The sequence below is a fragment of the Grammomys surdaster genome, unplaced genomic scaffold (genome assembly GCF_004785775.1).
Source record: "Grammomys surdaster isolate TR1022 unplaced genomic scaffold, NIH_TR_1.0 125889, whole genome shotgun sequence".
In the NCBI taxonomy this organism is placed as follows: Eukaryota; Metazoa; Chordata; class Mammalia; order Rodentia; family Muridae; genus Grammomys; species Grammomys surdaster.
Window position 1 is genome coordinate 3,165,015 of NW_021620714.1, and position 11,552 is coordinate 3,176,566.

An 11,552-nucleotide genomic window follows, 5' to 3' on the forward strand; every position below is an offset into this window, starting at 1 on the left:
GGCAGAGAGGCAGAGAGGCAGAGAGGCAGAGAGGCAGAGAGGCAGAGGCAGGCAGATCTCTGTATATTCAAGGCCAGCCTGATCTATAGAGCGAGTTTCAGAACAGCCAGGGCAACACAGAAAGACCCTGTCTCAAAAAACAAAAACAAACAAAAAAAGTTTAATTTTTATCCTACATATCTGGCTAAATGTTCTTACTTATATCAGAACAACCAAATATCTATTATAGGAGTGACCCTTCCCGTGGCTGCAGGTTATAGCACATTCGTTCCTCTTTGAAATAAATAGTTTATATGAAAAAAAAACCAATATACTCTTCAGGGAAATAGATGAAACTGAAAAAAAAAATACTTTGCAGGGAAACAGATGGAACTGTATATCATCATGTTAAATAAAATAAGCCAGACTCAGAAATATGAGTATTGTCTACTTTCTCTCATATGAGAAACATATATATATATATACACACACACACACACACACACACACACACAAGAATGGCATGAAAGTAGAAGGAGGACAATACACAGGGAAGAATAACTCTGGCTATAGAGCCGAGGGTAGCCTGGAACTCACCATGTAGCCCAGGCTGGACTCAAACTCATGATCCTCCTACTTCAACCTTCCAAACACTAGAGTTGCAGGTGTGTGCCACCATACCTGGCTGGATAGCTTTTTAAATAAACAAAATAAAATCTTGCTCATTTCCCCATCTTTCTCTTTAGGTACCAACTACCATACACTGCCTTTTCTTCTTCTAATGACAATCACTGTGGACTAATACATTGGTAAGACACAACAGTACTCTGTTTTTAAAGGCCCCGTGTTTGGATGTCACAGTATTGTGAACTCTTCTAAGCGTGTGTGCTATGGCAGCAGCAGACTTGCAGTGACATGGACGAAGTAGGAAAATACACTAAGTGATCCCAGTGCGTAATGTTTATATGTGGGGATAGGGGCGGAAGTGAGGTGAGTTATAAAACTGAAAAGGAGACCATGAGAGGGACAACTAGGAGTTAAGGGGGAGGTCACAGTGCACACGTGACAACAGGAAAGGAGTGGGGGGGGGTGGGAGGGACTTGAGGGATTGATAGAGTAAAAAGAACTAACCTAAAAGAATTGTTTGAAAAATGCCCATGTGAAACGAATATGTATGCAAATTAAACATTGTTAAATAAGAGAAATAATAAGAGGAAACAGGATGAGGAGACGTCATAGACCCTTTCCCATCTCTACCAAGAGCACTGTCTTACAGAATCATTTTAACTGATCATGTGGGTGCAAGTGTTGACTTCAGCTTTCTGCTGGGCTTCAACCAATGCCAGCTGTCACGTTTGCTTCCGGCTTTGTGGGTGCTGTGAATGTTTCTGCAGGATAGACAGGGATGCCATCTCTGTCTGTTCTGTGCTTTCTAGTGTGAGGAGATGCTGAGAGTGAGCTGGGGTCCTCGAGCCTCCTTCCCCGTGAACACAAGCTGAAGGTTGTTCAGTGCTGGCCAGCGCCAGTCCTCTCAGCTTGAGGCTGTGATCTTTGCTTGCATTTTCCAGCAAACCAACCTTGGTTTCCACCTCCCTCAGGGAACTCTTAGCTTTGTTTACGTGGTTATTTGGAAGAAACCTATTGTCTGTATACCCCACCCCTTCCGGGAACGGGTTAATCCCTCGATCCACGTGTGCAGGGGGGAGGGAGGGTCACTCCTGTTGACATCCTCCGCCACATCTGATGAGGAATGAACACGTCGCCCAAACTCACTGGAAAGCAGAGAGAACTTTCTCTTTCAAAATGACTAAACCACAACACAGACACTCAAGAGCTGTAAGGGGACTCCGTTTTCCACCACGTGGTCTGGGAAGACAGTGTACAGCCTCCTGACGCAAAAGCAGAGAGGAGGTGGAGTCTCGAGTGGGTGTGCCCTGTAATCTCTGATCTCAGCTGCCCACACGAGCGATTCCTGCCACATCAGACACTCGGGTCCCAGGACATGTCCTTCCAATAAACTTTGCTTAAGCTTGCCAGCCTTACTCCAGAACTTCACTCGATGAACACTCTTTCAGTTGCCTAACAGAGCTTCCTAGGAAGCCGTATGAATTTTTGTTAAAAATCCGTTCAGTGCTTAACCACATAAGGTCAGAGTGTTGCCTCTGAAGCCTTCCCATTCTCTTCCAACTCAGCTCATGGCCTTCTTTTTCTACATCTTTAGTCTCCAAGCTATGCGTGAATCGCAGGGGCTCCTTCCACTATCCATGCCTGCTCTCCTCCGTTAGAATTTTCCATGTGACTCTTTCACTCTCTGCTGAGGTTTCTGTCCTTTCCATCTCACCAGGCTGAGGGGATATCAAATACAGAACAGTATTCTCTTCCTTCCACGCCCTGCTCCCCTCCAGTTCTAATGGGAAAGGACGGACACCAGGAGAGGCCACTGGATGGGCAGCTAGCATTGAGGTGCAAGTGGATAGTGATCGCTCTTTCTTCCTGTTTTGTCCCTGGCTTTCTGGACATGCGCACTGAGCGACATGCGTGGTGAGCTATTCCGGCCGACACACAGCACTCCCTCCCTCTGTCTAAATCTCCCTGTGGCCACATGTGATGGCAGGGAGAGCAAAGTGAGACGCTCTTTCTATACCAGGTTTGTGTGGGTGGGAGACAGTTGGGAATATCCGTAAGTGGGATGCTCTAGTTCATTGGAAGAGACATAAACCAAAAAGACAGCTCTAAAAAGTCACTGCAAAGCCGTTAGGGAAGGGACTGCATCGGAGAGCCAGATCCTTTGAAGCAAAGAGCATGTGAAACGGGCGTGAGAGGGGGACAGACAAAAATGTCTGTGGTAGAAAGAAACTAACGAGGAACAACAGTGCAAGTTCTGCAGTCATGAAGTGACAGTAATCACAAACCAGAGAAATGGCTTAGAGAATGAGCCCATAAAAAGGAGTCGTAAAAGGTAACCAGAAGTAAATTATAGTATAGAACAGTATCGCAGTATCATAATTAACATAGTAAGAGTGTAGAAATTAAATCACTGCACAATTAAACAGGTGACAGGGCTGGAGAGATGGCTCAGCACTGGCTGCTCCAGAGGACGTAGGTTTGACTGCTGGTACCTGTGCCCTTCCTCCAGCCTTGAGCAGGCCTGAGACCTTGTTTACCACAAGAGACCAGACAATAGGACCTAGGTGGAACTAACCACCTTGGCTACATATCAATAGACACCTAGGTGGAGTCACCCACCTTGGCTGCACGTAGATCCTGCTATAGGAACTTAAAAGAAGAACTGCCCCTAGGCTTGCCTTGAGACATCTCTGGCTGTGACCCATGACCAAGAACGGATTATCCCACCCAACTCTGCCAGCTGAAACTAGGAAGGGTTTGGGCGGGTCTTCCCCTTTAAATTGAAAGCTCAACATTAAACCATCGAGCCTTGATCAGAGAACTTTGTCTTGGCTTCATCTTTTCTCGCTCTCTGTCCCCCTTTGGTTCCCAGCCCTCTTTCCAGGTGAACCTGTTCCACTCGTGGCCGCAGGTGGCTACAGGCACCCACACATGGCTCACAGTCATCTGTGAGTCCAGTTCCAGAGGATCCACCACCTCTTCTGGCCTCTGTGGACATCCAGTATATACACTGTGCAGATATATACATCCAGGCAAAATATTCATTCACATAAAATTAAATCTTTAAAAGTTTAAAAAGAAATAGGTTACAAAATCATATATCCAGTGAGGCCCAATTCCCTGAAAAAGACGCACATCCACAAGGATGACGCCTGTGCTCTTCAAGCTGTAGGATGCGTGCATTGCAACAAACAAACAAGTTTGCCAAGTTTGATACATTTCCAGATTCTGATTCTCTGGGTATGGAGTGAGGAGATCTAGAACTCTGTCTAGTAGGTGCCTGCTGGTCCTCACGCAGACGGTGTTTAGCATGTAATGGGTGACAGATGGTATACAGGCTCCCTTTTCCTTACATTACACCTCTACTCTAATTGATTTTACATCGTTCTATGCACAATTCTAAGTTCTAAGTACAATTAATTAGAAAAAGAGAAAAAAATGGCCAGTAATCTAGTGCATGCCTATGACTCCAGCACTTGGAAGGTTAAGGCAGGAGGATTATGAGTTTGAGGTCATCTTAGGTTACAAAGTAAGTTTTAGGCTAGTTTGGAAGCTAGGTTAAATCCCAATTCAACAAATAAACATACACATACATACATACACACATACATATGCACACATACACTCATATATACATACATACATGCTATACACATATATACACATATATACAAACACACATGCATGATATGGGAAAAAGTTAAAGCAACTCAAAGCAGCAGGGGTGACAGTATACACCTGTGCAGAGGAACCAACATAAAATTCAAGCAACTAAGGAAGTGTGCAAGCCTAAAAGACAGCAGAGGGGGAGGGGATAGCAGAGGGGGAGGGGACAGCAGAAAGGGAGGGACAAGTCTGGTTAGAAAAGAATTCTGGACAAGGGAATAAGAAGACACAATTGTTGGAATATGGGGTATGAACAAAGACAATCCATAAGAAGAAGAGGAAAGGGATAAGCCAGTTGGTGTCCTGAGCCTTGGGTATGGGTGACCTGCATGTCCTTGAAAGCTAAAGCCTTGAGAAAGACACATCCTACCCTTTTGGAGGATATTTTCTGTAAGAAGCAAGGTATGGAGCCTGGGCAGAACTAGAAAGCTAGCAAAACACCTTTAAAAGGCAGGTCACAGATTATCCTGGTGCCTGGAATATGCTGGAACTGGATGATAGCCAGGAGTGTAGAAAGGAGAGAATTTTGAGGTCAATTGGTGTCTGGAAGAGGTTGGCTTATTGATCTCACGGGGCCTGAGAACAATGTGTGTGGAGAAATCTATCCAGAGACATCTCCTGCCTGTGGAAAACCCAGCTTGATAGGCTGGCCATGGTAGAGCAGACTTGGAACCCCAGAACTCAAGAGATAGAGGGAGGAGGGTTGTTTAGTTTGAGGCTAGCTAAGTGGTACAAAACACTCCTTGGGTTCTTCTGTCACCAATGGGGAGAGATTCAGGTGTTCCCCCATCTCTATAACCAATACCCAGGGCTGGGCCCAGGCCTCAGATGAGGAGCCCGCTGGCAAATGTGTCTCAGTGTGTGCTGCAGAAGCATACACAGCTAGTGCCCTGCACATGCTATCACAAGTCGTAACATTTTTATCAGCCACCATAAAATGTTTCGTAATGCTAACTTGATGTAGCTCAAAGTCACCCAAGTTTAATGACAAACTGCCAGCTTCATTCCTGAAGTGGGCTGGGGCCGACGACAGTCCAGGCAGGGGTCTGCCCTCTGCTGGACAGAATGATGGTCATTTGGATAAATGGGGAGGGAAAAGTGATCTCAGGGACCTGAGAGAAATTCTGGTTATAGAGTCGGGTTAACTTGACAATTTTATCACCATAAAAGCCTAGAGAATAAACGGATGCAGGGTGTGCATTCCCTGGACAGATAGTAGCAATGATCATTCATAGCAAAAAACCAAAAACAACAAACAAAAACCCCAAACAATAAAACATCAGTGGTGCACAACCCAGGATGTGAGTGTATGCAATACCACCTTCTGGAAAGATAGCTGTTTCCTTGAACACAAAAGTAGAAAGTTCTGGAACCCAGCCCTCAGGAGGCAGAGGCAGGTGAATCTCTAAAAGCTCAAGCCTATCCTGGTCTATACAGTGGGTTCCAGGCTAGACCGTGCTACATAAGCTAAGCTTGATGGTATCCTGAAGACATAAAAAGTGAGGCATACAAATAAGGAATAGCAACGGGGGTGGAGCATACACAACACACAGGAAATAAAATCATGTCTACTTCCACCCTTAGATAGTTAACATTCGCACATTTACCTGTACAAGACAAAGCCATCCTAAAACTGTCTTGATTGCTATTATTCATACTAGGCTCTCCCGTCTCCTGTATCATAAATTTTGTTTAATAATTTTGAAGGTAATTTCCATCTCAAAAGCATCTGAAGACAAAAGGAATACCCACACAAGCAAATCTAAATTGCCTCAAACTTCTCAGAGAGGACTAGAGCAGACTGAGACACCATGCTTGCCACCCCCTCAGCATGCTTGGCCGGGCTTGGAGCATACATGCTCCCCTTCAGGGAGTAAGACTCTGCCTCACAGCAGGTGACTTCTGAGGCTGGTCCTTGTGCCCAGCTGGCACTTCACTGGAAGTCTCCTGACTACTATACAGGTTCTCTTGCTCACTGCAGTCTCCATGGCTTTCCTCACTCATGTAACTCCCCCGTGCTATGACGGATAGATAGTTCCCTAGCAGTCACTCACTGCAGCCTCAGCACCTCCCCTGCCCAACAGCTCACTTCCTGGGCGCCCTGCAAACCCAATGCTGTGCTTCCTGTCTTTTTCCCCTTCCTCAATTTGGGCACACCCACTTATAAACTGTTCCCAAACACCATGTTGTTGCCCGAAGACTCTAAATGGGTTCTAAATGGGGTTTTCCCCTTGGAACGTACTTCTTACTCTCACCCCACCCATGTATCCGCCCAAAGTCTTTCTAAGCCTCCCTCCAATTCCATGGCTTCCAGGAAACACTCATGAGTGTCTTGGATTCTTCTTTAGGGGTGGGCTCAGCTCCATGCCTCTCACCTCATGCTTGACTGGCCATGCTCATGGTACAGATAGAGCTCTCGGGGGCTTTATTTCTTCCCCTGCACCTTGAGCTTGGGACAGCACCATACAGGGCTTACTCCCTGGTTAGTTAGTTTGTTTTCCCACATACCTAGCACAGGACTTAAACGCACAGTGGAGGGGGAGGAGCCTGCCAGCAGGCTGGCCCCACCCAGTCACAATTCTCTCCTTTGGAATACTTACGGTTTCCACAGTTGAGACCACCGAGGCCGAAGGGGCAACTGTAAGTCAAGAGAGACAAGAGAAGACTTAGTCTCAAACCACAAAATCTGTAACAAGGCAACGTACGTGAGGAATTTCTTTTTTTTTTTTTTTTTTTTTTCTTTTCAAACTTTTTTTTTTTTTTTTTAATTTTTTTTATTTATTTATTATATGTAAGTACACTGTAGCTGTCTTTAGACACCCCACAAGAGGGCATCAGATATCATTGCAGATGGTTGTGAGCCACCATGTGGTTGCTGGGATTTGAACTCGTGACCTCTGGAAGTACAGTCAGTGCTCTTAACCACTGAGCCATCTCACCAGCCCGAGGAATTTCTTTACTTAGGATGGTCTGTCTTTTTTCTCTTCCTTCCTTCCTTCCTTCCTTCCTTCCTTCCTTCCTTCCTCCCTTCCTCCCTTCCTTCCTTCCTTCCTTCCTCTCTTTCTCTCTCTCTCTCTCTCTCTCTCTCTCTCTCTCTCTTTCTTTCTTCCTTTCTTTCTTTTTTGGAAGGGGAGGCAGGCATTTTTCAAAACAGGGTCTCTTTGTGTAGCCTTGGTTGTCCTGGAACTCACTCTGTAGACCTGGCTGGGTTTGAACTCAGAAATCCACTTGCCTCTGTCTCCAAGTGCTGGGATTAAAGATATGTGCCACCACACTGCCCCACTGGATGGTCTGTCTTTTAGATTTTTGTTTTGTTTTTTAAATAAACATACTTCATTCTATATTGTTGATTATCAACAAGCTATTTGTTACAGGTCAAACATTCCAGAAAACTCCACATCTGAAATATCCTCAAACCCCAAATCTTTTGTTTTAAAAAAAAGATTTATTTATTGATTTTATGTATGTGAGTACACTGTCACTCTCATCAGACATACCAGAAGAGGGCATCAGATCCCATTACAGATGGTTGTGAGCCACCATGTGGTTGCTGGGAATTGAACTCAGGACCTCTGGAAGAGCAGAGTTATCTCTCCAGCCCTAGGGTAGGTTTTGTTTGTTTGTTTGTTTGTTTGTTTGTTTTTTGGCTTTTTCAAGACAGGGTTTCTCTGTGTAGCCCTGGCTGTCCTGGAACTCACTCTGTAGACCAGGCTAGCCTTGAACTCTTGAACTCAGAAATCCACCTGCCTCTGCCTCCCAAGTACTGAGATTAAAGGCGTGCGCCACCACCGCCCGCCGGCGTTTGTTTTGTTTTTTAAAAAGACATTTGTAACAACTTCATCAGAAAAAGAGAGTAAGGAGCCTACCTCATGCAGGTTTCATTTTCAAGCCTGTATCCATCTTCACATGCTGAAAGAGAAAAGGAAAAATCCACGAGGGTTAATGTGACGAGAAATCACAATTGATTAAACACCAGCCACCCAAAAGTCCACAGAAATATTCTAGGAGCAGGGAATTTTCAAATTATCTATATCCTGACCCGGACACTGTTGTCATGATCAAGAAACTTTTCTTGACTTCATTGTGCCTCAGTTTCCCATCAATCAAAGAGGATAATGAGAGAACACTAACATCAGTGGTTTCTTGAAGAGGTGATATAAAATAAGACACAAAGTGGTTCCCGTGGTCTGGCATCTAGCAGTCACTAGGCAATGTCTCCCTTTGTAGTTATTTTTCCGCAATTCTTTTAGTTTGTTCCCTAGAGATGAAGACCGTCGCCCATGAAGTAGCCTTCCATTATAACAGGCAAATCTTTGCCCACGTGGACATACTTCATTCTACATTGTTGACTATCAGTTGTTGCGACCTGGCCCACTTAGCCCTCTTCCATGAGGAGATAGACATGCTATGGGTGATACTCTTCGGAAACTCAGTCCTGGTTGACGCCCAAGTTTTCATAAGTAAATGCTTGCCCTGTTATCTGTTCCAGGGATTCTAGCCAGATCTAGATGTGCCCCAATTTTCTTGCCAAGAATATAGCTGTGTAACTAGATAGGGTAAGGTCCAGCTCTGCTCCTGGATCAGCAGTTCTCGAGCTTGTCTGATCACAGGACACTTTCGATATTACTACATAAATCAACCAAGCAGCAGGAATGCTAACCCATGCACCGGCGAAAGCAGACAATGAAAGATGCTCCCAGTTCACAAATTCCTTGTAGCGAGGAATGATACAAATTTGATTTATGATCAATACCTGATACACATCGTATAAGAGATCAGACCAAAAAGTAAAAGAAAAAAAAATAAAGGCACAGAATGTAGAGCTTCTCACTGGGAGCAGGTTCGAGACACAGTAGGGGAGAACTGAGAGAGGGAAGGGTAAGCTGGGCTGAGGGTGGGATGGACAGTAGACACCCTACAGGCAGGAGGGACAGGAGGACTCAGACTTCCCGTGCTCTGCCACGAATTTGTGCGTAAGTGTATTATCTGTGCAGATGTGTTTAATATTTTCTCCATTTAAGTTTTTAATGCCAGAAGCTGAGTATTTCTAGCTCTGCAGGCTCACCCTTCCTGACCCTCATGCCTGTGTAGCCTTGGCTGTCTTGGAACTCACTCTGTAGGCCAAGCTGCCCTCAAACTCACAGAGATGCACCTACCTCTGCCTCCCAAGTATTGGGTTCAAAGGTATGTGCCACCACCACCCAGCTATGAACTTCCATGGTTTTGGTTTGGTTTTTCAAGACAGGGTTTCTCAGGGTAGCTCTGGCTGTCCTGGAACTCTCCGAGGATCAGGCTACAGACTGTTTACTTTAGGCAGTAGCCGCAAGAAATCTCTATGGCACCTACTGCAGGATGCCATGGACCACATTGCTACAATATCACAGTAACTTCTTGGTGAGCATGCCCAGAGAAATTTCTTGTGGGCCCCAATGCCTGAAAAGACAGGGAGCCTCCCAGCCCTCACTAGTGTGCTATCTGACCTTCATGGGCTCTGACTCCTTTCAAAGTCATGATCTTACTGGTTACTCTCTGATCTTAGACCTTGCATGTAAATCCATGGCCTTCCTGGGCAAATGCACAGTTTAGCTCTCTGTATATTCCGTGTCCCTCCAGTCTCAACAAAGTAGCCAGTTTTCTCTTAATCTGACTTACATTTTAAATATGAACATTTGCTGGCTTGGAACTCATAATTCTCCTGCTTCAGCACCTCAAGGCTGAAGTCACGGGTACATGAGACTATCGCCATTCCCCTAAGCTCCTTTTCCCATGCCACACCTAACCAGCCAAATCTTTGGTTTTTTTTGTTTTTTTGTTTTTGTTTTTGTTTGTTTGTTTTGGTAATAATGTATCAGAGTGTGGTGGTACATACTTTTAATCCCAGCTGTCTAGAGGCAGAGGCAGACAGGTCTTTGTGAGTTTGAGGGCAGCCTGGTCTGTATATTGAGTTCCAGGCCAGCCAGAGCTACACAGTAAGTAACACTCTACCTGGAAAAGAAAAATCACTTTATTGTAATGGAATTACAAAAACACTCACTCTCTCAGCTACCCACTGAAATACACATTTGACCTGATCTTAATTCTATGCATTTCTGTAAACTTCAATACAGTTAGAACTTCTAGGCTGAAGCCATAGAGCCTCAAGTAGGGTTTTATACTTTAACAATCAGTTACACCTTTTATGTACTTATCCACCACAAAAAAGAAAAGTTCAACACAGTTGAAACTAGGAAAATAGTTAGCTTTATATTCTCTTTCACGGCCCGTGTCCTTTTGCCTTTATTCTGGCCCTCCTCCTTACTCGGTATTATCCTTACTTGGTCTCCTTTCTAAATGCTATACTGCACCCACACCAACACTGTTTGCATATGTATACACTGCAGGCCAGGATCTGCAATTAAGGGTGAAGAACATGTGATTTGGTTTTGTTTCTTTCTAAATTTGGGTGACCTTGCTTAACATTATACCTTCTAATTCCATCTATTTCCTGCAAATGTCATAACACCATTTTCTTTACAGCAGAGCAATATTCCATTTCATTTTGTGTGTGCGCCACATTTTCATCATCCATTTACCTGTTGATGGACACCTAGGTTAGTTTCGTTTCCTTGTTATCATAGATGGAGCAACAATAAATACGGGCGTGTGAACATCTGTGCAGTAGGACATGGGCTTCTCCACAGAGATACCAGGAGTGACACACCTGACTCCTGTAGTCCTATTTTAATCTTTTAAGGAACTTCTAAACTGATTTGCATACTGATATATTGGATGTGCACCCCCTTGGGCTTCATTTCCCACTTCCTCTGACATTTGCTGTCAGATTTGTTGATGACAGCCATTCCGACTGGGGTGAGGTGCTATATCTCAAGGTAGTTTTAATTTGCATTTCCTTGATGACTAGGGATGCTGAACACTTTTTTAAAAAAGTTACTGTCATTTGTGTCTCTTCTTTCGTAAATTACTTGTTCATTTCATTCTCCCAGCCCAGTCTGTACCTTTTCAAGTTCATGTTCGTTTATTTTATTTTTACTTGTGTGTGTGTGCATGCGCGCAGGTGTGTGCATGTCACGGAACACATGGAGGTCAGAGGTTAACCCCCAGAAGCCAGTTCTTTCTGCCATCTTATGGGATGTGGAAATTGAGGTCATCAGGGTCATGTCCCTAGCCACTAAGCCATCCTGCCAGGCCCCCTTTTAATATTTAAAAACCTTATTTCTTTACTTGAATTTTCTCCCTTCCTTCCTTCCTTCCTTCCTTCCTTCCTTCCTTCCTTCCTTCCT

At 44.6% G+C, this 11,552-nt stretch overlaps 1 protein-coding gene across 1 annotated transcript in view; it reads right to left on the reverse strand.

Annotated features, from left to right (window-relative positions):
- Window positions 1–11,552, reverse strand: part of Heg1 (heart development protein with EGF like domains 1) — an 81,974-nt gene that overhangs the window by 13,105 nt on the left and 57,317 nt on the right. The window contains exons 14-15 of the mRNA XM_028752237.1: window positions 8,139–8,181; window positions 6,873–6,910 (exon numbers count right to left, since the gene is read on the reverse strand). Coding sequence (XP_028608070.1) covers window positions 6,873–6,910; window positions 8,139–8,181 — 81 coding nt within the window. The remainder of the gene's footprint in view (window positions 1–6,872; window positions 6,911–8,138; window positions 8,182–11,552) is intronic.